The following is a 27,044-nucleotide window of genomic DNA, read 5'->3' on the forward strand; positions in this document are numbered from 1 at the left end:
CCTCAGAATGGGGAATTTACAAAAGAAAGAGGTTTAATTACAGTTCCACATGGCTGGGGAAGCCTCACAATCATGGCAGAAGTCAAGGAGGAGCAAAATTCACATCTTACATGCATGGCAACAGGCAAAGAGAGAATGAATGCCAAGTGAAACAAGTTTCTCCTTATCAAACCATCAGATCTCATGAGGCTTATTCACTACCATGACAATGGTATGGGAAAGACTGGCTCCCATAATTCAATCATCTCCCACTGGGTCCCTCTCACAACATGTGGGAATTATGAGAGCTACAAGATGAGATTTGGGTGGGGACACAGAGCCAAACCACATCAATGCTTTTTTCTTTTTATTGAGACAGGGTCTCATTCTGTTGTCCAGACTGGAGTGCGGTGGTGATCTCAGCTCACTGCAGCCTCCACTTTCCAGAGCTCAAATGACCCTCCCACCTCAGCATCCTGATTAGCTGGAACTATTCGCATGTGCCACCACGCCTGGCTCATTTTTGTATTTTTGGTAGAAACGAGGTTTCACCGTGTTGCACAGGCTGGTCTAAAACTCCTGGGCTCAAGTGATCTGCCTGCCTCGGCTTCCCATAGTGCTGGGATTCTAGGCATGAGCCACTGGACACGGCCATCACTCTTTTTTCAAAACTTGCAATAAATTTCCATTTGACTCAGAGTAGATGCCATATCCTTGCAATGGTTTGTGAAGCCACATGTCATCTGGACCTCATCAGCCCTCCAATGTCCTGTGCCATTCTCCTGGCAGCTCAGCTCTCCTCCGCCACCTCCCGTTCCTCATTATTCCCGGCAAGTGCCAGGCACACCTCCACCTATGGCTTTAGCACTGATGGTACTGCCAGGAATGCACATTCCCCAGATAGTATCTGTGCTTGCCCCTTCACCTTCTTCAAGTGTGTCATCTCCTCTCTCTGTGAGGCCCACCATCCCCACTTCATTTAAGATCTCAGTTGGCCTTCTCATCTCTCTTCCTTGCTCTGCACTTTTATTTTTCATCTTCGTGGCATTTATATTGTTCAAATACACCATGTAACATTTATTTTATTGTCTGTTGCCCATGTCCCTCTGCTAGAGAGTAAAATCCACAAGAGCAGAGATCTCCTTATGGAAGACAAGCCCCTTTCTAGCTGCTCAATCAACAAGGTCTTAGTGAACACAAGTTCTTCTGGGCTTGGTGCTAATCAATGAGGATAAAAATGCAAATTAAACCCCACTCTCAGTGAGCCCACAAATTAATCTTTACTCATGTTTTAATACTCCTCCCTAAAAAAAACTGGAAGAATTTAAAATATCATCCGCATATATGAGTAATGACAGGGCTTGTATGACCAGATAAGGATTACATTTTGACTTACAGTCGCCATGCCTGGGAAAGAACGTCAAAGCAGGGCAGACACAGCTGCTCTCTCGAGAACCCTTTTGGGAGTATCCAGCAATGGTAGAAGTCACCGTGATCCCTAATCCTGGTAGCTGTCTTGCTTGCAGTTTCTGTTTTTCTCAAAGTACTTTTTTCAAAAATACCTGGTGGGCTGAAAAAGAAAGCAGCCTAATAGTGTTCATTTTGAGCAGCAATTCACTGCTACCGGCCGGAGCCAAAGCCAGAAAAAAAAAATGTCTATCTTTATCTTAAATCACACAGAAAACTTGAAGGGATAATGGAAATATATGTGAATAAAATGTTTGCCTTTCAAATGCTTTTTGTTAGAAGCACTTAGTGTTAAAAGTCCAGTGGTCTTTACGTGATGGCTTGCATTCCATCAGGTCCTGTGACAGGACCCAGGTCAGGTCCCAACCTCAGGTGCGGTTAGGAAAAAGCCTGGTTGCAGGGCCTCCTCTCTCCCTAGGTCATCACTTCTGATTTTAAGTGCTTTACCCATGAAGGTGCTAATGGCCTGAACCAGGTTTCTGATTGACATATTGTTTTAATAGTGGGTTTAAATAGAATTACTTGTAAATGTATAACTGACGTGTGGGGCAAGGTGCACAGTGACAGTTGTGACAACTCCTCCTGTTAGTTTTACTGTGAGGCATCCACATTTCCAGGAGAAATACCAGAAATCAGATGACCATACTGTCAGTTAAAACTAGGTACCTTCAAAAACTTTGCCTTGTGGAAAATTGAAGTCAATTAGGGCCTCAAAGATATCTTGTTCAAATTTCGGTTAGAATATGTTTATCCAAACATGAAAATATAGTGATGGCTTGCATATTTATATGTGTCTATATCTATTTATCTATATCTATGTATGTATTTATATCTTTCTCTCTCATATGGATATCATAGGTATCATATCTATATCACATAGATAGCATATCTATATATCATAGATGTATCAGAGAGAGAGAGAGAGAGGGAGAGATGGAGATTTTTTCTGTAAGCTGATTTGAGTCTTTTCTGATAAACTGGCATGACTTCACTTGACCATTATGATTTTCTCAGGGAATGTATTTTTAACTAACAATTCTCAACAGCAAGAGTTCAGATATTTTACAACCCTATCAAGTTAGAAGTTAATCTATATAAACATGGATGTCATCCTAGTTTTACAGTCTACTAGAGAAAATGACCTTAATAGCTATGGTTTTAGTTCCCTGGAGAACAAGAACTGGTTTTGGACTTTAGATAGTAATGGCATTTCGGCATCCCTTGCCAGCCCCGCTCCTTTAATTTTCTTTGAACTTTGTCTTTCCCATGATTAGTTCACGATGAGTTACATAAACCTTTGGCATGTGCTCACAAACATATTTGTTTGCTTCTTGTAGTTCTGCTCTTTGCATCCACACCCCTTAGCATAGCCAGCTGATGGTAGAAAGCTCCCAGTTCTCCTGGGATTGTAACCCTCCTGAGGAAACAATGTCAGTTTCCTTTTGTTTTTGGGACCCTCCAGCCACTGCAAGGAAACCTAGCCTATCCTTGAGACCCTTTCAAGCAGAGGAGAGCCATCCTTCACCCTGGATCTCACACTTCACACCACCTTCCTTGAAATATCTGAGAATGCTCTCCTGCTTTCTAGCTTTCTTGATTGTAAGCCAAATTTAATGATACGCATTTCTTCTCGTGAATAGAAGCTTAGAAAAATATTCTGATTTCCCATCCTATGCACACCCTGAATGATCTTTTTGCTTTCCCCCAAGAGCAAAGCACCCATTGTTTATAAACATCTGAGTGATTCCCATCCCTGGAAGCAGGATCTTCAGGAGAAAGTAGGTGGAGGCCATAGTACACTTGCAAAAACTTCAGGAGAGGAATGTCTTTCCCAGCTTTAAAAATATTCCTGCAGTGGGGTAAATTAGTTATGATTATTTTGGAGCAGATATTATTCAAGATACCAAGTTTAAGAAAAACAGCAAATAAAAGATCATAGATCTCTTTCTCATACTGACTATATTCCAGCATGAGCCACAAACGTGAAGTGAAAATGTCCAGATTTATTCCTAAGGGACACTCCATGGCAAGTGCTACACCGGAAGTTGCCAGGAAGGAGAGTAAGAGTCCTTCCTTTGCCTGGTCTGAAGGGTCCTGGAGAGATTCTTTGAAACCCTGGAAATGAGATTTGAAGAATGAGTAGAGCATCACTGTTGAAAGAATGTTAGTGGATGGCTTATTTCAGACAATGAGGCAGTATTCTCCATTCCAAGAGGCTACCAAGTGCCTTATGGAAACAGGAGAATATCTTCTTCCCCCGAATGTCCCTCTCCAGCTACAAATCTATGCTTCACTGTTTAAAACTGGTACCGTCAGAGGAAAAACCAAGATGCTTCAAAAAGACACTTTCTAAGGGCAGGCCTTCCTCCACAGGCATGGACACTGTTAGTGTGGATCTGTCTTGTTTTCTTCTACTTGGGGTTTTAGGCAAGTAGTGTGAAGCTCTTGCTTGCTTTTCTCTCATTCTATGAAGTTAGAGTGAGGAACACCACTTTAAAAGAAAGATTTTCAAGAGAATATACAAAGAGATTTAAATGGAAAGACAGATTAAAGTAAGTAATCAGCCCTTTTTTTTAAAGCACAGAAAGGGTAAAAATGAAATTAACAGCTTGAAAAAGAAATAAGCAAATTTAAAAATTTATTCTGTGCCTTTCCCATGCAGTTAAGCTTCTCATTGACTTATTACAAAGTCCTTTCACACCAGCCTCCAAGATCGCCCTCTGCTCACTCTCACCATAATGCAGAGACTGCAGGGATTTTACCATTTCCCTTCATATTAACAACTTGGCTGTTACACAGGCTGCTGGAGGCAGAGGAAAGAAGGCAGCTTTCTATGCATTTCTCACCTCTTCATTGACCAGTCTTCCCTTTGTTGGAATTAGTGATTACACAGGTCAGCAGTAGTAAATTTTCTCTGCATGTAGATATGATAAACTCCACAAGTAACATAGTCAATGAGCAGATGTGAGGTTAGCTGCCCAACTTTTGTAAAACTAAAAGGTGACATGGACATTGCTCATTCATATTTCCATACAATCCATCTTAAATGACATTGAAAGATGAACCAGGCTGTGGAGGGGTTAAGGCCTTAGTCACAATTTTGTGAATTCTAGAGAAAAAAAACATCAAGAATTTGCTTCTGCATAACTATTCATGTGCTACTCTTTGCAAACACTTCATTAAAAAATTCAATACTTTCAAGGAAGGTTGAACAAATCAAACCGTTTTTACCTATAACCTCCTTCTCTTAAAAATCACCAAAACAAAAATACATCACTGTGAATATTTGTGTCCTTTTCAAAATTCATGTTGCAACTTAATCCTCAATGCAATGGTATTAAAAGTGAGGCCTTTAGAAGGTGATTAGCCCATAAATGCTCTGCACTCGGGATGAGAGTAGTGCTCCCATAAAAGGGTGCAATGGAGCAAGTTTGGTACTTTTTGCACTCCAGCCATGTGAGGACACAACATTCACTCTTTCTGCCATGTGAGGATGCAGGAACAAGGCACCATCTGTGAAGCAGGGAGCTCTCATTGGACACCAGATCCGCTGGCACCTTGATCTTGAACTTCTCAGCCTCCAGAATTATAAGCAATAGATTTCTATTACTTATAATTTATCCAATATAAGGAATTTTGTTAGAGCGGCACGAAACAACTAAGATACTAAAATATGTATCTTCAATTAAATAAGGAAACAGCCAAAAAGGCACATTGTAAATAACGTACTTGATAGTGTAAACTTTGGCCTAAAATAAGGGAGGATGTTAGGAGTCATCATAGATCTCCCTTAATATCTAACAATGTGAATATCTCTTCCAAACTTAGTTATATGATATGAATGAGCCAAATCAGAATGTCATTTATGAATAAAAGGGAAACAAAAGAATTTAAGCATGTCAGCATAGATCTAGATGTGCACTACAGAATATCAGAGACTTGGACAATGACAGATACACATTCAGCTATTGACACACCCTACATTTTTCCCCCTGAAACTTAGATATTGTTGTTTTGTTTCCCACAGAATCATCCTGAAGGTAAAAAAAGAAGAAGGAGAGAACAAAATTTAGAGTTAATTAGGCTATCACTGACCAGAGTCAGTTAAATAAACACAAATAAGCCTTTTCCGAAAAGAAATAACTGGCATTCCAGGTTGAATTTTAGGTATGCAAACCTTTGGAGCAAAATGTGCTGTGTGCTAACATAGAGAATTTCCAAAAAGCAAAGGGGAGTAAGTCCAAAAATGGGCATAGATTAGAGCAAATTCATATTAAATTTCTTTTGAAATACTGAAGTTCATTTTTGTTCCAGTTCATTGCCTCAAATTCTTACCAAATGATTTTGGAGAGAATTGAATTGATAGAATTGATTATTAGAAAAATGAGTTGAAAACAAACTATTTAGAACCTACCTCTCTTTTTTACGCATAAAAAACAGGATCAGAATATAATGAATATAAGGCTAATGAAGAATGCATGTGTAAGACTTGCTTCAGCAAAGCTAAGGAACGTTAAGACAAAATTTCTCCTACCAAGTCTGAGGAGCAAGAGATTAAAGGATCTGAGGAGCAAGAGATTAAAGGATCTGAGGAGCAAGAGATTAAAGGATCTGAGGTGCAAGAGATTAAAGGAGAGAATCCCTTCTAGGTCTTTTGGCTAAGATCAAGTGTAGAATCTGTTTTTATCAGTTTAATAGCTGGTACATCCTCTATCCCAGGACAATATATTAAGTGGATTTTTGGAGCAGGGAGATGGTTGAAAATAATACACACATGCTTAATGTTGACCATTTGATCCTGCTAATCAGATGTTCTGCATAAAACTGGCAATTGGGTAACAATTTTCCATAAATTGAAATGAGAAATGTTAGAAACACACAACCAGTTAACAGTAAGTGGCACAACAAAAACAGAAAAAGCCCACATCTAAGCAGCAAGCTGCCATGCTGGGGTGTAACAGGCTTTGCCTATGAGCTCCTTTTCACTTACCAATTAACACAGCTGTTACCAGGTGCTTGTTTGCAATAACATCTCTCCACTTACTACTGTCCTTCCTTCTGGACAGTTTCCTTTAGCATTTGCTCTGCCTTTATGTAACTCAGTTTATAATACTGGGCAAAAACAAGGGCTCTGTCAGAAAATCATAGAGGAAGCAGCTTTAGGACTAGTGCAGTAAACAGTAGAGAATGGCTCTTAATAAGTGGGCACAGCAAAGCCTCTCCTAGTGAAAGTCACTGTCCACAAACATTTTCTATTTGCCTGCACTTGGTGCACACATTTTTTTTTTCAGTATCTAGGTGAGATTGTGATGTTCCATGAATCATATTCAGAATATCAATGTAAGTTTTCTGACATTTTTGCTTTTAGTTTGGTAAAACAACGTAAAATTTAGAATCCTAACCATTTTCAAGTGTACAATTCAGTGACACCAAACACACCCACAATGTTGCACAATCACCACCACCATCCATCTCCAGAACACTTTCACATCCCAAACAAAAGCCCCCACCAAGGAATGATAACTCCCCTTTCCCCTTTCCCTTGGTCCCTGCAACCTCCATTCCGCTTCTGTCTCCAGGAATTCACCCAATCCAGGCGCTGAAAGAAGTCAAACCATACAAAACAGACGCTTTTGTGCATAACTTATTTTACCCAGCACAATGTTCTCAAAATTCATCGATATTGTAGCATGTATCAGAACATCACTACTTTTAAAAGGAAAAAGTATTCATTGCATGCATATACCACACTGCATCTATCCATCTAACTGTCTGCTGAAGGAAACCTGGGCTGCCTCCACTCTTTGGCTACTGTGAACAATGCTGCTATGAACACGAGTGTACACATGTTTGTGTGAATGCTTGTTTTCAATTCTTTCCACTGTACACCTAGAAGTGAAACCACTGGATTTCATAGCAATTCTGTGTTTAAGTTTTTGAGAAAACACCAAATTGCAGCAGCTGCCCCATTTGACATTGCTACCAGCCAACACAGCAGGATTCCAATTTCTCCACATCCCCACCAACACTGATTTTCTATATTTTTTAAGTAATAGTCATTCTAATAGATGTGAAGTAGTCTTTTATTATGGTTTTGATCTCTAATTTTCTAATAACTAGTGATGTTGAACATATTTTTATGTATTTATTGTCATGTCTATTCAGTCTCTCGCTCATTTTTAAGACTTTTTTTTTGTTGTTATTCTTGAGTTGTAGGAGTTCCATCTATATTCTGGATATTAATTCCATGTCATTTGTATATGGTTTGCAAATACTTTCTCCTATTTGCGGAATGTCTCTTCACTCTTTTGATAGCATCCCATGATAAGCAGAAGGGTTTTTTTTAAAAAAAAATTAGAAAGTCCAATTTAATTAATTTTTTGTTTCAGTGTTTTAAGTGTCATATCTAATAAAAAAAAAGACTCTGAATCAAATGTTCTGAAGATTACTTCCCATATTGTTTTCTAAGAGTTTTATCATTTTAGATCTTAAACTTAGGTGTTTGATGCATTTTGGGTTAAATCTTGTATATGGTTGTAAAGGTTTGGCGTCCAGGTTTACTCTTTCGTATGACTACGTGATTTTTGTTTAAAATGCCTTGAAAAGTGTGTATTGCCTATAAGTCTCCCTATATCAACACTGGTTGAAAAGCATATTCAGACTTTCTAACATTCTTTTTTTTTTTTTCCTTTATTATTATTACTATTATTATTATTATTATTATACTTTAGGTTTTATGGTACATGTGCGCAATGTGCAGGTAAGTTACATATGTATACATGTGCCATGCTGGTGTGCTGCACCCACCAACACTTTCTAACATTCTATCATGTTTGAAATAAGAGTTCAGGAGGCATTCTGAGAAAACCAATAGCTTGGGAGATGTTCTATGAGGCCCTCCTGTTACAAATGGTATTAATTTGATGGCAAGAGTATGTTTTATTCAAAATTACTTACATTGTTTCTTTTTTCTTTTTGCAAAGACTATGTTAGGTCACTAGGAACACCACAATACATTCCATAAAGTATGATGCAAGTGACACTTGTTCTACAACAGCGTAGTAATATTTTTTATAACTATAAAAATGAAAACAAAAATTTAGTCTGGGCATGGTGGCTCATACCTATAATCCCAGCACTTCGGGAGGCTGAGGTGGGTGGATCTCTTGAGGTCTGGAGTTCAAGAGCAGCTGGCCAACATGGTGAAATCTTGTCTCTACTAAAAATACAAAAATTAGCCAGGCATGGTGATATGCGCCTGTAATCCCAGCTACTTGGGAGGTAGAGGAGGGAGAATCACTTGAACCCGGGAGGCAGAGGTTGTAGTGAGCCCAGATCACATCATTGCACTCCAGCCTGGGTGACAGAGCGAGAGTCTGTCTCAAAACAAAACAAAACAAAAACAACAACAACAAACAAACAACAACAACAAAATTAAAGTGCTTGGCAAATCACTGTCATCTTAATTTTTTTGTCGCTTTGAAAAACAAAATCAATACCCCAAATGCAGCATATCTGGAAAATAATTAGGAAGAAAATAGTGCATATCAGGTTTTATAGTATGTAAGTTCCACCTGGTTCAGAGGACTTCTTCAACAGAAGATGCTTTACTATTCCCAGGATATATAGCCAGGTCTTGCAAAGTTGAGGCCAACATGTATTGAACCAGCAGCATCCCCAAGAGAGCTGCTTGGCTCGGGATGTAAGGCTGCACTGGTCACACTTGACTGAGGCCCAGAGAGCAGACCGGAGCAGCCCCTGCCCACGGAGCTCAAGAACTGTGCAAGGAGAAGTCCACACAAATAGGATGCCCACTGTCCCCCATTTCCACAGAGCAGTTTCCCTGGCACAAAAAGAGGAGAAGGTCATTTATGAGAAGAGACAGTCACTTGAAATAGGGTGAGTGAAGTGACTGATATGCCCTCCATATATCTGCTGGTCTTATGTTTCACCACCAAACTCCAATCACATCTTCATTGTTTGTCAGAGTATGATCGGGACCACTTGTGTCAGGGTGACTCAGGATGCTTGGAAACCCCATTCCTGCATCCATGCAAGACCTACTGAGTCAACATTTCTTTTGGTAGATCTCAACAATCCATGTTGCTACAAGAGACCTGGACCTGAAAATTAAAGTTTGAGATTCCCAACTCTCTTTTTATTTATGTTTTGCATGCTTGAGATATCAAGGTTACCGTGCAATTATTACTATCATTTTATGATTTCAATAAGTTTCTCATTATTTGTTTTCTAGGCATGCTTTTCAATGTTCTAATATTCACAGCTATTTTCTTTATTTTCTCCATTTTTTCTCCAGAATTCTGTATTGGCTGCTTCATGGCTTTTGCTTCTGGTCAAGTCAGGGCCAAATGGTATGACCAGTGGCCCCAGCAATCTACACCTGATGATGGAGACAACGAAGTGTGTGATCTTAGTGGTAACATTCTGTTGATGATCAGCAACAACTGATGTAGCTCCTGGAAAACATAGCCCTGCCATCTTTGACAACTATTCCTCCAAAGTTATAGTAGATGGTCCAGTGAAAATTAGCTTGTGGGATGCAAGGTGGACAAGAAGACTATCCTACCAAGTAGGTGTCTTACCTTGAGAGTCTTCCATGATTTGAAAGTGTCTATGTATTTCGCGGTGTTCTGATGTGTCACAATATTTCTTCAACACTCTTGTAATCCCAGGGGGACTAAATTCAGAGAGAGAAATAACAAAATCACAATTTAGAAACCAAAAGAGAAAATGCTGACTCCAATCATCTACCCACAGGATTTAACCCTAGCTAAGAAATCAGTGTTATTAAATAACTGAATATTTGGCTTTCAGCCATGAAATCCTCAGCAGTGTTTGAGGAAGTTCCTAGAGTAGTTCTATGTCCATCCCTGTGAAGGAGAAGAAGCAATGCTTGCTGTCGAGTATGCCAGAGTCCTGAATCCTATCCACCAAATCAGTTTAGCCTTTGTTAGAGATGCTAGATTCTATGCCCTGACAAGCTTTGTTACAGACTGTTTTTTTTTCACTGAATTATTTTTAACCTCCTAGTAATTTTAAGATTATTCTGATAAAAGGGAAGAGTTCATACTTTCATATTCCATTAAAATTTAGTCCTAAAATGGCAACCTTCATAAAGCCTTTTCAAAAGAAACTACTCTTAAGCAGATTGTTGGCCAAATATCTTCCAAATTTGCTTACATTATTGTGATGTGGGCACTAAGCACTAAGCTATTTAAAAGACCTTTGTCTTTAAAATGACATATCTTCTGAATCTAGGAAATTTTCTAAGTAATTTTCAGACCTATACAAAGTACATTCTCTTGTCTAAACATGTCCCCAAAATGTCATAACTAAAAGACTCCAAGCTCATTCCAGAGCTGATATGAAACTTCTTCCAGATCCATTTAACCTAGGTTGGACCGCAGTACCACTTACAGATCCATAGATCAAGGGAGCTGTTGGCATAGGTGTGGACAGAGCTGGAGTGCCTGTACTGCTGAGTCCTAAATTACAGAGTTGGATAGAGCTGGCGGTAGAAAGATTTGGTGTCCTGGCTGCCACAGTACAGGGAGTCCAAAAATGTAAATTGTAGCCTAACCCTTAGGCTATTATGAAGATACATTTGTCATACATTACACATCATTCTGCTCCATGTTCTAATTTCTCCTTTTTAGTTAGATGTAGTGGTAATAAAGGTTACTCAGAGGAATGCTGCAAAAGTTAAAATAGATATTATGTATACAACAAAGCATAAAGTTTAGAAAAAAATATCTCAAATGATACCATGTATTAGTGCTAAATATTATTATATAGAAAATATTACACTCATTCGAAAATGCCAAAACCTGAGAACTCCAGAAATAGCATATAGGTATAAGGGAATCCCTATTGAGAAGGAGGGAAGAAGAGAATTGCAGAAATAAAGTCATGTTTTCAGGAATAAGATTGAAAAAGAATTATTTTATTTTTAAGGATACAAAAATAGCACTTGAGTTTTCTTATTTAGGAAACAAATTTTGGCTTCAAAAATGAAAAGGCATTCGTGAAGACATAGGGATAGCTTTATTTTATAAAGGATAAGAGTAATAGCATGTTGAGTGCTCCTGCAGATAGATTTCTGTTCCACATAAGGAAAGTTCTTTTATTAATTTGAGCCCATGAATTGAAGCAGTGTGTTGTCCATAACCTAAGAGCCCCTATTTTCCTGGTGGAAGGACTTCAAACTTTGTAGATAGCAGCTGACATTGGAAGTGGCTTCACAACTTGAGTGACTCTGATTCTAAGAAAACTCAAGAGGATTGTTCTATGTTAAATCAGTCAATGCCTTTGGATCAGGATACATCACTTTTCAATAATAAGAAGGGCCCTTTCAGATAAACTCAAGTGAGATTGTGAGACTGATGGATTTTAAGGAATTAAAGAGAATTTGTAACGTATTAGAATACTAGAAAATGAAAATGGTGATTTTTTAAAAAAAGGAAATGTGCTTGCTACAAATCTACAGATTAGTTAGCTTGAGTAATTTTGGGGCAACGTCTAAAGAAATTTTCAATACTTTGAGTACTTCAAGAGAAAATTTCTGATGTGGGAGTAAGTGAAGCAATCTCAATAAAATCTGCACCAGGTAGAATATTATTTTATCAAATAATCACTACATAGTAAAATGAGAGACATAGTATATGTAAATATTATTCATGTGTATATGTTTCCATGTGTGTGTGCATACACTTGAAAAAAACTCTTCCTAATAATTAAATTGAATCACAGGCTCATATCTTTCCAAAGAAAACAATTTCAATAATAAAATAATTATCAATAATTATTGGGAAAACGTTGGCATGCCATTTCCAGAACTACTGATTCTTTTAATGTGGCATTGGCAATTTAAAAGCTATAATTTTGTGGCTTCTAAGAAGCCACTGAAATGCTTAAAGAGAGGAGTCAGCAACAAATCTTACACAAGGAAGGTGAATCCATTATTTCTCATAGGCGGGAAGCTGTTCTAAACTTCCCCATTAGATTTTTCTGAGAAAGGCAGGAATCTCATGGCAGTTTTAGAATTAATTTTAATGCACACGAAGAGCAACAAAAATATACATTCTTAGACTCTGAGTGAAAGAAAGGCTTTTTTTTTTTTTTTTTGACTGAGTCTTGCTGTGTCACCCAGGCTGGAGTGCAGTGGCACAATCTTGGCTCACTGCAACCTCCACCCCCTGGGTTCAAGTGATTCTCCTGCTTCAGCCTCCTGAGTAGCTGCGACTACAGGTGTGTGCCACCACGCCCAACTAATTTTTTGTGTTTTTAGTAGAGACAGGGTTTCACCATGTTGACCAGGCTGGTCTCGAACTCCTGACCTTAAGCGATCCACCTACCTCGGCCACCCAAAGTGTTGGGATTACAGGCATGAGTCACCACACCTGGCTTGAAGGCAGAATTTTTAAAGAAGGATACAGACTTGAAACACGGAAAGTATTGCTTCAAATAACAGTTCCACCACTTATTAGTCTTGTGAATTGGATAGGACGGTTAACTTTTCTCAATATTTTTCTAATCTTGAAGATACTAATGTACCACTCTAAAATGGCTATAATAAGGATTAAGTACAATAAAGTTGATGGTGCACCTGAAGGAAAGGTGGGATCACAGTGCTAGTTGCTCTTTTCTCACCTTCAGATTTTATCTGAGAATGAAGTAAGAACATGCATTATGGTTTTGTTCCATAGAGAGCAACGCACATTTCCCTCTGCATTTTAAATTTTAGCAAAACTCCAAGATCAAGAGCCTGTCTTAAATATTCAAAAAATGTATCATAAATAATGAAAATAAAATGAAATTGTCTTGGACTTCAATGAGCAAGGCTCCATGCCTTCCACAATAATGTTAAACAGACGGATGTCTTCTTTCATGTCAACGAGAAATAGTTTTCAAAGTGGATAACTTATTTTAATATAATGAATTGAAAATTGAAGAAGCATCTGCACCTGTCATTTCATCGTCATTAGAAGGAAAAGTAGATTTTACAACACCAAAGTCAAAATTACTAGAAAATTGAAGAATATATCCTACATCAACACTAAAAAGCTCCATCCTGTAGGTTAGTTCAATGTCTTATTTGGAATCATGTTTCATTGATAAAGTATCTTGGTGGACCCCTAAAGCAGTGCAAATTAAAATGAGATATTTCTCCTGGTATAGAAGATAAACGAATAGCACTAATAAAAATAATCCAAGACCAAACCATCTATGATGTCAAGGTATAGATTCTGTGGAATTAAAAGTATACTACCTGTTGGGGTATGAACATAACTGATTGTTTAGTTAAAAAAAAAAAAAGATGATATTTCTGTTCATACTAACATAGGCTTTTGAGTGGTATTGATTGATCGATAAGAGGTAAAAAATCACTATATTAAGTCTATTGCCAACTTTGTTCCAGAGTGAGGCATGGTAAATCATTTGTAATAAATTTAGTGGTGATGGCTTTCTAGGGGTTTTACTGTTTACCACATAATGTAAAGTAAATTCTAGAATTATTGGACTCATTTTAATAGCTGTAATCTACCCAAAATTCAGTATAAAAGAGAAAATATTAAGGACTTAAGAGGTATTAGTCCACTTAAACGAATTTACATAATAAAAAATAAAATGAGAAAAATTCAGATGAGTCTTCCTTAAATAAGGAAGATTATATCATCTATTAGAAAATAACATATAGTAAAAGACAATAAGTTGAAGATTAAAAATAATTTCTAGTGAGCCTTTTAAAAATGTGCTTTTTTACATATAACCTTTATATGTACAGTTGAGATTTAATGTAATACTTAAATGTTTATATCCACACATGTATACTAAAGATTTTAAAAATGAAGATTTAAAAACATGCTGTAAATAATTTATGAAAAAAAGAAGATGGCATATTGGAAAACTAAATATTTCTCAGAAATGAGTAATAAACAAAACACTACATATCAATTCTAGTAGAATTCTAGCAATTCTGGTAGCAATGAAACTACTATTGAAAGAGTAAAGTATATTCTGTAAATATTTTTTTATCAGAAAACAATAAAATCTGAAAATAAACGAGCCCAGAAACCTACTCAAGCACAAAGAAATGGAATGGAGAATATAGGAGCAAGAAAATAAATAAAATATTTGCAGAAATAGACTATAAACCTACAATAGAAAGCATGGAAAGTCAGAAGTTTATTATTTGATAACTCTAATTCAAAATGCATATAAATACTTTTAAATGAATGAATGAAAAGTATAAAGAAATAAAATAACACTGGCAAATTTAATCAGAGATAAATTAAAAGGGAAGAAGGCACAAATAAAAATTAAAATAGGAATACAGTTAAGGATAAAGCAGATTATAAAGTTAATTAGAAAATTCCAATTACAAAATTAATTTATAAACTTGAAAATTTATATATAATAAACCATCTATATAAAATTAACCATGTAACTTCTCATGAATGATTCATAAATATCTGAAGAATCCTATATTTTAAAACTTCAACCAGTAATTTAAATATCTTATAATACCAGACTAAAAAAAGATAATTTACATTCCAACTCTTCCTATGAAGCTAATGTAACCTAAACATATAAAAGAGATATGACTCATGTAAGAAAGGAATACACACCCTCAGAAATAATACCACACATCTACAACCATCTGATCTTTGACAAACCTGACAAAAACAAGAAATGGGGAAACGATTCCCTATTTAATAAATGGTGCTGGGAAAACTGGCTAGCCATATGTAGAAAGCTGAAACTGGATCCCTTCCTTATACCTTATACAAAAATTAATTCAAGATGGATTAAAGACTTAAATGTTATACCTAAAACCATAAAAACCCTAGAAGAAAACCTAGGCAATACCATTCAGGACACAGGCATGGGCAAGGACTTCATGTGTAAAACACCAAAAGCAATGGCAACGAAAGCCAAAATTGATAAATGGGATCTAAGTAAACTAAAGAGCTTCAGCACAGCAAAAGAAACTACCATCAGAGCAAACAGGCAACCTACAGAATGGGAGAAAATTTTTGCAATCCACTCATCTGACAAAAGGCTAATATCCAGAATCTGTAAAGAACTCAAACAAATTTACAAGAAAAAAAACAAACGCCATCAAAAAGTGGGCGAAGGATATGAACAGACACTTCTCAAAAGAAGACATTTATGCAGCCAAAAGACACATGAAGAAAGGCTCATCATCACTGGTCATCAGGGAAATGCAAATCAAAACCACAATGAGATACCATCTCACACCAGTTAGAATGGCAATCATTAAAAAGTCAGGAAAAAACAGGTGCTGGAGAGGATGTGGAGAAATAGGAACACTTTTACACTGTTGGTGGGACTGTAAACTAGTTCAACCATTGTGGAAGTCAGTGTGGTGATTCCTCAAGGATCTAGAACTAGAAATACCATTTGACCCAGCAATCCCATTACTGAGTATATACCCAAAGGATTATAAATCATGCTGCTATAAAGACACATGCACACGTATGTTTATTGTGGCACTATTCACAATAGCAAAGACTTGGAACCAACTCAAATGTCCAACAATGATAGACTGGATTAACAAAATGTGGCACATATACACCATGGAATATTATGCAGCCATAAAAAAGGATGAGTTCATGTCCTTTTTAGGGACATGAATGAAGCTGGAAACCATCATTCTCAGCAAACTATCGCAAGGACAAAAAACCAAACACCGCATATTCTCACTCATAGGTGGGAATTGAACAATGAGAACACATGGACACAGGAAGGGGAACATCACACACCGGGGCCTGTTGTGGGTTGGGGGGAGGGCGGAGGGATAGCATTAGGAGATATACCTAATGTAAATGATGAGTTAATGGGTGCAGCACACGAACATGGCACATGTATACATATGTAACAAACCTGCACGTTGTGCACATGTACCCTAGAACTTAAAGTATAATAATTAAATAAATAAATAAATAAATAAAAAGAAAAAAAAATTAACACTAGAAATTTTTTAAATATGGGATGTAAGTGCCAGATCAGAAGTTGTACTTAAGGATTTTTTTTTCTTTTTTTCGAGACGGAGTCTCACTCTGTCGCCCAGGCTGGAGTGCAGTGGCGCAGTCTTGGCTCACTGCAAGCTCCGTCTCCCAGGTTTACACCATTCTCCTGCCTCAGCCTCCCAAGTAGCTGGGACTACAGGTGCCCGCCACTTGGCCCGGCTAATTTATTTGTATTTTTAGTAGCAACGGGGTTTCACTGTATTAGCCAGGTTAGTCTCAATCTCCTGACCTCGTGATCCGCCCGCCTCGGCCTCCCTAAGAGCTGGGATTACAGGCGTGAGCCACTGCGCCCGGCCAGGATTTTATGTGACTCTCCTGTGTTAGCTGGAAACATCACCACAATAAGAAAGAGGAGACTCTAGAATTAGGAAGCAATACTTCTGAATTATTATCAGTAATGTGATAAGGGTTACCATAAATTGCTTGATTTTTACTGTGCTTCACTCACCACACTGAAAATGGGGTGATTAAAATTATCTTCTCTTTAAAAAAAAAAGAAAGGAATATACAATTCAATTTTACTCATTAACGTAAATGTAGAAATCCTAAACATTTTATGATTAAACCAAGTACATTAACATATAAAACAAATCATCATGTACATAGCTAATTTTCTGCTGTTAAAAAATGTGTGGATGAAAAACAGAATAAGCATTAATTAAATTGATGTAATTCACAACTTATGAATTAATATGATTATTTTAATAATATGTAGAGTAACTATAAGATGAAAATTAACACTCATTCATTGTAAAATTTAAAAATAATTAAGTGACTAGAAGAGAACTTCCTGAACTTGAAAACATGTTCTATATATTTGAAAATCTATCCAACCCTATAGAACATATCTTTCTCATAGGTTACCTGTAAAAATAATTATTTAACAAATCAAGGAAAAGACAAGGATGCCAACTATCACAGCTTCTTGAAACATGTTATAGAATTTCCTAGCCAATGCAGTAAATTTGTCTTAAATAACGAGGTGAGCTTTAAAAGAAATAAACATAATGAAAATAGCTGATTATATAATTCTCTACAATGAAAATTCAAGAGCATCTATAGAAAATGTATTATATTTCATTAAAAGATGCAGACATAGCAATATATAAAGGTGTAGATAGAGGATTAATATATAAGAATGAACTGCACTTTTATGTACAACCAGGAGTTAGATAATTAAACTTTTTAAAATAACAATCATAGTAGCCATAAGTTACATGATGCCTAGGAACAAATTTAACCAGGATAATCCAAAATATTTATAGAAAAAAATTTAGGCCTTTTTTCTATGGCATTATATAAAGCTAGGCATTTTTTCCAATAGAGAAAGACAGACAAGGAGGAAGAGAGTGAGGGCAGTTGAGAGAGACAGTGAGAGAGACAGAGAGAGACAGACAAATTGGAAGACTTTTGACCTCATGTTACTAGATGCAGAAGGTTATTTAACATAGTACTATATCCATTTATACTATTAAAAAAGATACATGGATGATTGATAGGGAGATAGAGACATGATAGGTGATAGATAGATGATGATGATGTAGATAGATAGACAGACGGATATCTTCCTTAACTTAATAAAAAATATTCATTCTAAATCTCTAGAATATGATTACACTGGATTTGCAAAGTTAAGGGTTTGTCATAGCATGTTTTGGCAAAAATTTGAAGAGATGAGCAGTCACTTGCTGTTGCACTTGCTGATATCTTTGGAAAAAAATTAGAGTTTATTTTGCAAATAAACATGCGTGTTCCTTAGAATCCTGCAGCAATTTGACTTCTCTAGATATAGTTTCTATACAAATCATTACATATAACTGTCAAGGAATGGGCACATGAATGCTTATAGCAACACTATTTTGACAGCAAAACTTGGAAATATCCCAAATGCTCATCAGTTAGATTAGGAATATAGAATGGGCATGTAGTATATATGAAATACTCATAGTGTAGGTGAAACAATATGGATGTATGGTAGAAGCATAATATTGAAAAAATATTTTAAGATATATATATATATACACACATATATGCTTTTTTTAACATAAATAGTATAAGAAAAACTTTTGAAATAACATGAACATTGGTATGGTAACATTATATTTTTTGAAAAGCAAAGCAAAGATGAATGCACCCAAGAGGACAGGAGGCAAGGGCAGTGTTTGCTGAGAAGCACTAAGGGTTGTCTCAGTGCCATTTATGTTATGCATGTACTGAAGTAACATGTTGAAGACCTTGCACTTTCTCTTTTGTATCAACTGCTAGACAACATAATCACAAAGAAAGAAAGAATGTCAGGTTTAAAATACAGCTAACGAGAAACATTAAATATGTAAAATGTAGTCATTAAAAAAGCTCAATGCGTAGATTAAACAATAGATAGTGGTGAAGAAAGAATTGATTTGAAAGAATTGAAATGAATGATTACTGAATTGGAAGATATATTGTGGAGATTACAGAATTCAGCAAAGAGAAGAGAGCAAGTCGAAAAAAGAAAGATATGCAGATGCACATTGCACGTGCTCTGAAAACACAAGCAGTAGTATACTTGCCATAATATTCAGGTCCTGTATATCTAATAATATTTTTAATAATATGTATGTCTTCTAAAAAATTATCTATTATGCTGAGGTTTCAAATTTGAGCAATGTTGTTATGTTTTTACATTTTCTACTATGATTAATACATTTTTATATGTATGTATTTTTTCTTCATGGTTCATGTATTTTTTTTGTATGTTTGTTTCTTTCCAGAAACTTAAGGTTTGATTTTGCCAGTTTTTTCATTATTTTCCAACATTTAAATTAATTTTTTCCTTCAATTAAAAAAAGTTTTTCTTACTTTTTCTGAATTCCTGTATTGAACACTTAACAAAATTATATATTTCTTCTTTGTTTCTAGGTGAACACCCTAAGGTAAATATATTTCCCCTCCAAGTACCATGTTAAATAAACTCCATAAGTTTGCTTTTGGTATATTTTATTTTTTGGTTAATTTTAAAAATTTGTAATATTCATTATTATGTTCTCTTAAACCCATTAGTTATTTAGATTTTTTTTAATTTCCAGTTTTGCTTGTTTATTTACTTTACTACTACTTAGTTTTTTATTTTAAATATGATTAATTATGGTTAGAAAATACGTTCTTTGTATATTCTTAGACATTTGTTGACATGCATTGAGACCTACACAGGCTCATTTTTTCTAAATAGGTGCTTTAAAAATGTATATTATCACTTTGTTGAGTGCTGATATATATATAAGCAGGTAAGTCTTCATATAAAAGGGGCATATTGAGTCCAAGCAGAATTTAAAAAAATAAATCCACAACTTGACACCTCCATATCTCAAAAAAAAGGCAATCTTAATACCACCAAAAACTATAAATTGCCTGTACAAAAATAACAATTAGGCTGACAACATATCCTATGACTCAGCATCCTATTGTTTGATTACTTCATACGTATGGTTTTGGTAATTTAATGCTTCCTGAATATCAATATTCATATCCTTCAACTATTAAAAGAATTCTCAGCCACTCTCTTCAAATATTGCTTGTCTTCCAGTCACTCTACTTTATCTTTCTCAAATTAGGAATACGTTTTACTGTCTCAACCTGTCAAACATGTATCTTCTCCCTTCTTTTACATATTATCTTTTTTTTATTATTATACTTTAAGTTCTAGGGTACATGTACACAACAGGTTTGTTACATAGGTATACATGTGCCATGTTGGTTTGCTGCACCCATCAACTCATCATTTACATTAGGTATTTCTCCTAATGCTATCCCTCCCCCAGTCCCCAACCTGCCAACTGGCCCCAGTGTGTGATGTTCCCCACCCTGTGTGCATGTGTTCTCATTGTTCAACTCCCACTTATGAGTGAGAACATGTGGTGTTTGGTTTTCTGCCTTTGTAACAGTTTGCTGAGAATGATGGTTTCTAGCTTCATTCATGTCCCTAAAAAGGACATGAACTCATCCTTTTTTATGGCTGCATAGTATTCCATGGCATATTATGTGCCACATTTTGTTAATCCAGTCTATCATTGATGGACATTTGGATTGGTTCCAAGTCTTTGCTATTGTGAATAGTGCCACAATAAACATACGTGTGCATGTGTCTTTATCATAGAATGATTTATAATCCTTTGGGTATACATCCAGTAATGGGATTGCTGGGTCAAATGGTATTTCTAGTTCTAGATCCTTGAGGAATCGCCACACTGTCTTCCACAATGATTGAACTAATTTACATTCCCATCAACAGTGTAAAAGTGTTCCTATTTCTCCACATCTTCTCCAACATCTATTGTTTCCTGACTTTTTAATGATTACCTTTCTAACTGGCATGAGATGGTATCTCATTGTGGTTTTGATTTGCATTTCTCTGATGGCCAGTGATGATGAGCATTTTTTCATACGTCTGTTACCCGCATAAATGTCTTCTTTTGAGAAGTGTCTGTTTATATCCTTTTACATATTTTCTATCTTATATTTCTGTGGTGCATTCTAGATAGTTTCTGCATCTCTATCTTATAATTTAATAACTCATCTTCAAGTTGTACATGATCTAAACTTTTAGGCTATTGGTTTTGACAGACATTTGGCTTCTGTTTGGTTCTTTTTCAAATATGCCTGCTTCTTATTCACTGTTCATGTCTTTTTATTATTTCCTTTTGTAATGCCTTTAATCATTTCAGATGTTTTTGTAATTTTCATCTACAGTTTGACTATCTTAAATTATCCAAATTCTAATCTGTTGTTACTTTGCCTGCTCACTGTTTACCCATGACATGCTGGCACTAGACCCATGTGCTGTGGGCTTGTGCATTTGATCATTTTTAATGGATGTATAATTTGCACACAGTAAAAGGAATAGAACTTACAGAGTTTTCTGAGTTTAAATAAATCAGCAAAACTGCAACCTTCATTATTTAAGAAATTTTCTTTACAAACAGCCCCAATTAACCGCTACCCAGAGGTAAGTACTGTTTTGGTTTCTTTTACCATACATTAGTTTTGCCTGTATTTGAGATTTACATAAATATACATCTTAAGCACGTACTCTTTTGTCTTTGCTTTGTTTCTGTTTAACATAATTTTTAGCTTCATTCATGTTGCTGCATGTGTCCATATTTTCTTTACCTTAATTTCTACGTATTAATTCAATTGTATGAGTACACTTCAATATGCTTATTCATAACACCCAGATTTGGCTAAAGTGAATAAACTGTGATCATTCTAATATAATTCTGTAAGGACATTTGCTTTAATTCATTTTTTGTAAACACCTATCAACTGAATTACTGGATGTTTGTGCAGGCCTTTTTAAATGTTATAAGAGACTGCCAAATGGTTTTCCCAAGTAGCTGTACTATTTTCTATTTCACAGACAATGTGCAAGAGTATCAGTTGCTCATGGTTCTCACCACCATTTGTTATTGTTTGGTCCATTTAATTTTCATCATTGTAATGCATGTGTCCTTGTATTTTAATTTCTAATTTTGTATTATGAGCACATCTTTGAAAAAGATCTTATCGTGAAGAATCCTATGTTTGGCATTGGACATTTCTTTCAGGTATTCCAGTGGCAAAACCAGCCTCCAACTGCATTTTACCCTAATATCTGCTTGAAAGTGACTGGGCTGTGCAGGTATTAAAAGCGTGAACATCAAATTTCTTAGAAAGAGCATCATTTAAGGACTTTTACTGAAGAATATTTTTCTTGCCAAATCCAAACTGAGATAGAAAAGACTCTGCATGATCTCCTTTTGCCAGTGGGTGGATTTATTTTTTCTACTTCTCATTTATGATGTAGTAATGTACTCATTTTCAAATAACAGGAAAACTGGTCCAAAATGACCTAAACACAGAGGGGTTTATTTGTTCATTATGTCAAAAATTCAGAGGTCAGAATTCCAGGGTTGACTGGTTCCATGTTTCATCTGCATGGCTAGCAGATACCTGTGGCTTCTCCAAGTATCACAAAAAACTCCAAGCTGGGTGAAGGAGATTGGGAAAATGACCAAAAAAAAATTACTATTAGTAGGGTTTTGCTTTTTGTTCTTAAAGAGATATATACATACCTCACCCACAAAAACTCCCTTGATAGATGTATATGACATAGTTACTTTTATTTGCAAGAAAAACTTGGGAAAAGTGGATTGTGATGGGAGTTGCATTTCAATTTGTCTGTCATAGTCCAGAAAACAGGTTAAAAGTTGCCCATGAACAATCTCAGTCCCTCCACATGGAACATATTCACATCTTTAAGGAAGAAGTAACATCAAAAGTCACCTAGATTACCATCAGTTTGTAATCTATTATCTGTGATTTGAGCCAGTCTCAAGCTCAATGATAACCTATCTGTCTCTGCAGTGTTGGAGCACACATAGAAGAGTTACAACAAAATTCCCATTAAGAATAAAAAATGGAAAACAGGCATCCGTGGCACATGATAATCCTGCTGGTCAGGAAAAGAAAAACTCTAACCCCTAACAGGAGATCCAGTGCTTTGTTATTATCATGGGATCCTTAGGGAGTCACTTCACCAGCCAGAAATCTCTGTGGCTGGAGGCACTTTCTGCCTGAGCATTAGTTTCTGGGCTCGTTCCACCCACTTAGACTGGTAGCTGTGTCCAGCTCACACTACTATCCTGTATCCCACACCTGCCAAGGGCAAGCGAGGTGTAGAGCAGGAAGAGGCGTGTGGGTGAGTGAGCATGGGGTCTGTCCACTGCAGACAGCCAGGTACGCTTTTGCTGTGGTGGGGCAGGCAGCTGCAGGTGCCAGCACAGGTGGCAGCTCTATGTGAGGCTGCAGCTGGACCAGATGTACTGTGCATGGCTTCCACTGCAGGCATCTGCCTCTGGATGAGGGGATGCAATGGTACCCAGAAGCCTGGAGATGCCAGGAGCCACAGAGCCCCAAAGAGGGTGACATAGCCCTAGCTCAGGGAACCCCTAGGTCTGGGATCTCTGAAGGGAACCCCTAGGTCTGGGATTCTCATCGCCTGCAATATGGCAAGTGGTGGGGGCATGTTTCAGCCCTGTTTGTGTTACAGCTTTTACAGTCCTGTCATTTGGAGGTTCCTAAGTTCTTGTCCCACATCCAGAAAGAATGAGATATGTGGACAACTGGAGGGTGAGCAAGGTGGAGAGGAGCTTCATTGAGCAACAGAACAGCTCTCAGGAGACCTGAAGTGGGTAGCTCCTTTCCACAGGCAGGTGGTCCTGATGATGGTCCAGCTCTCAGCAGAGAGGAGAACTGGAGTGAGTAGCTCCTATCTGCAGGCAGGTCATCTCACAGAGTCAAGGAGACCTGAAGTGGGTAGCTCCTTTCCACAGTTGGTAGTCCTGACATCTGAGTCTGGCTGAGTCCGGGGTTTTTATGGGCTCAGAAGGAGGAAAGTATATGCCATGGGCAGGCCCAGAGAAAGCACCACAAGTTCTCACTCTGGACTGCAGATTGTACTCATAACTGGCAGCCTGGCCCCCAGTCTTCAGGCTGTCCCTGACTTGAAGGTGGGGTTTTACCAGGGACCTGTCCCTTTCCACCCAGGAGTCTGTCTACCTCCTGCCACCATCAACATGCCATCTATGGTGCCCAGGCTCTTCATGCCAAGGAGTGCCTGCAGGCCCGAACCGAACTGCTCTCACCCCCACTCAGCCTCCCTCCTGTGCTTGTTGGCACCCAAAGTCTGGAGAAGGCTGAGGCAGCAGGCAGCTGGCATGTCAGTGCCACCCCAAGCATGTGCACAACCAGCTGGGTAGTGACAGCACCCAAGTTTGGCCTTAACTTTGCTCCATAGCAGGTGCTAAGAGTGAGGAGGAGTGGGAGCAGACATTTCTGAGCCTGCCTGGGCAGGGGGATTCCTGGGCTCCCAAGAATGCAGGGATGCCTGGGTGCAGAACCATGGCTGGGTGGAGGCAGCTGCACCTGGGAGTGCAGAGCTTCTGACCTGCCAACTCAGAGATGGCAGGGCTCCCTCCTGTCCCTGGCCCCTGCCTGCTCCACGGAGTGCACAGTCCCAGCCACACCTCCGCTGCTGCACCTGGCATCCCCACTGTGGCTGCTCCAGATGGGCTGCTGAGGCCATCAGTATCTATTCTGGGAGACTCAGACTCTGTGCTCTGAGAGGAGCTCCATTATCCACTATCAACCATAACTACACCTTCATTGAGCTCTAGGGCAAAATACCCTGTATGAGCTGTTCAGTTTCCACACCAAGTTCTGTGTGCGTGGCTACATTAACAATCAGATTTCTTTAAATTTGAATAATCATTGAAGGCAAGTCTTATTTTTTTAATCCCCTGATTGATTTTCATAAGAATTTGCCAACATCTAATCTATTTGCTTCTTGTCGATTTCATGTGTGAACTACTAGGACTAAGACCACAGAGAGGCCTAGCTATTTGTTCCTTTGCTACCTCAATTTCCCAGTGATGGGTGTTTCCAGATGAAGGAAATATTAGCAAGAGGACACATCGTTCCTCTTCTACAGCTTTCTGTAAGACAGACACTTTCTCTCCCACTGATATTTTTGACGCTGCTTTTTAAAATACATCGAACTTAGCCTTTCTCTCCCTGTGTGTTTGATCAGTGTTTCACAAGCATCAAAAGCTTTAGTTCATTTTTTCTCTCATTTTATACTCAAATAAACATCTGAAGTAGACAGGCCTGGCATTATTTGTGCAAGTAACAGCTAAAGACTTCAAGGCTGGAGGTATTTAAGTCATGCCACAAGGCAGCACACCTGGGTATGTGCTGGCCTTGGTGCAAAACCACTGGTGTTTTGATTCGTAGTCCAGAATTGGTGTGTTGCACCATGAAGAGTACTAATACTATAGCTTAATGACAGTCCTCACAACTTCCTGTTAGTAGCATATTAAATGTACACCTCGAAAACTATCCTTACCATATCTGGCCCCATGACGTAATGGTTAGCACTCTGGACTCTGAAAATTATCCTTAACAAGTAATAGATGTTTCCACTCCTTGGTCTAATAGGCCATGGAGTTCACCCAGTGCAGATGTGAACTGCAGGAAGCACCCTGAAATAATAACTCTTTTCTCCAAACAGATAAGTTTCAATGTGAGTGAGTAACATCTGAGAGAAGCAGGAGCAATCCTGTTGCCACTGGGTCTCAATCATTAGCTTGCATCAGAATTGCCTGCAATGCTCCTGAAAACACAGTCGCTGTGCCCCATCCCCAGAGTTTCTGAGGCAGCAGATCTAGGTTAGCACTTCAAAATGTGGATGTCTAACAATTCCCAGATAGTGTTTATCTGTCAATCCCAGGACCACATTGTGAGAACCACCTGTGATAGCTGATTTCATATGTCAACTTGAGTGAGCCATGGGGTGCCCAAATATTTTGTCAAACACTAATATGGATGTTTCTCTGGGGATGTCTTTGGATAAGAAGACTGAATAAAGCAGATTGCCTTCCTTGATGTAAGAAGGCCTAATCCAGTCAGGTAAAGGCACCGAGTAGAACAAAAAGTTCAACTCCACCTACGTAAGGGAAAATTCCTCGTGTCTGAGTACCTTGAAGCTGGGATATCAGCTTCTTCCTGCCCTCACACTAGAATTGAAACATCAGCTTTTCCTTGGAATGAAACTCATACCATGTTCCACAGTGGGCATGTCTATGTAAACCTACTCCCAAAGGCCGAGGAAGCTGAGAGGCCAGAGACAGAGTCTGAGATATCCAGTTTCTCAGAAACACTAAACGGGGACTTACAAACAGAACCATGCCCTGGACGGCCACAAGATGGGATGGTGGATTCCATGGAGTTACCCCCAAGACCTAGGGCTTATGCACCATGAGGACAGAACGTCCATGCTTCAGCAGGGATGTGTGGGACAATTGCTTAAGGGCAAGATTTATGTTAAGTACATGTTTACACAAGGAACAATGGATAGCACAGTAATCTTAAAGGCATTCCCCAAACCAGAGTTAGTCAGAAGTCAACATGTTGGATGAGCATCCGGGATAGCGTTACTTTAGCCTCCACACACTGTCAGCTCTCCTGGGTCTCCAGCTTGCCAAGCCAGCCTGCAGATCTCGGACTTGCCATGCTCCGTAATCCTGCGAGCCAATTCCTTTGATCTCTCTCTCTTTCTACATATATGTATATAAACACACATCCTATATACATATAAACACACATGCACTTACAGGATATATGCATATCCTATAAGTTCTGCTTCTTTGGAGAACCCTGACTTATACACCACCACTGTAGGAGCTTCACCAGGTGATAATGAATATTGGATATACGATGGCTGATGTTCTAAAGAAGCATGACAGCTGGATAAAATAATAATTACAATAATGATAATGAAGCCAAGTTAGCAACAGAGCCCAGGCTGAGAAATCCATATGCTTCCCATTTATAAACAAATAGTCGATTTTTTTTTCCTTTAGTTCTTGGTAATCAAAATGACCATTCACAAAGTGTATTTGTCTACCCAGCTGTATTTGAGGAATTTTTTTTTTTTTTTCTGGTCAGAGA

General features: G+C 37.7%; 1 protein-coding gene and 1 non-coding gene across 2 annotated transcripts in view; one reads left to right on the top strand and one right to left on the bottom strand.

Moving 5' to 3' along the window:
- The first annotated feature begins 6,084 nt into the window (after positions 1-6,084).
- LOC112134538 (U2 spliceosomal RNA) lies at positions 6,085-6,273 on the top strand. Its single transcript, XR_002915944.1, has one exon. It is a non-coding gene; the product is annotated as a U2 spliceosomal RNA (small nuclear RNA).
- Positions 6,274-9,056: 2,783 nt separating this feature from the next.
- The window catches only part of LOC112134263 (uncharacterized), a 38,369-nt gene continuing 20,381 nt past the window's right edge, over positions 9,057-27,044 (bottom strand). The window contains exons 2-3 of the mRNA XM_024249449.2: positions 10,050-10,147; positions 9,057-9,289 (exon numbers count right to left, since the gene is read on the bottom strand). Of these exons, the coding sequence (XP_024105217.2) occupies positions 9,057-9,289; positions 10,050-10,147 (331 nt within the window). The remainder of the gene's footprint in view (positions 9,290-10,049; positions 10,148-27,044) is intronic.

This window comes from Pongo abelii, chromosome 6 (assembly GCF_028885655.2).
Source record: "Pongo abelii isolate AG06213 chromosome 6, NHGRI_mPonAbe1-v2.0_pri, whole genome shotgun sequence".
Taxonomy (NCBI): domain Eukaryota; kingdom Metazoa; phylum Chordata; class Mammalia; order Primates; family Hominidae; genus Pongo; species Pongo abelii.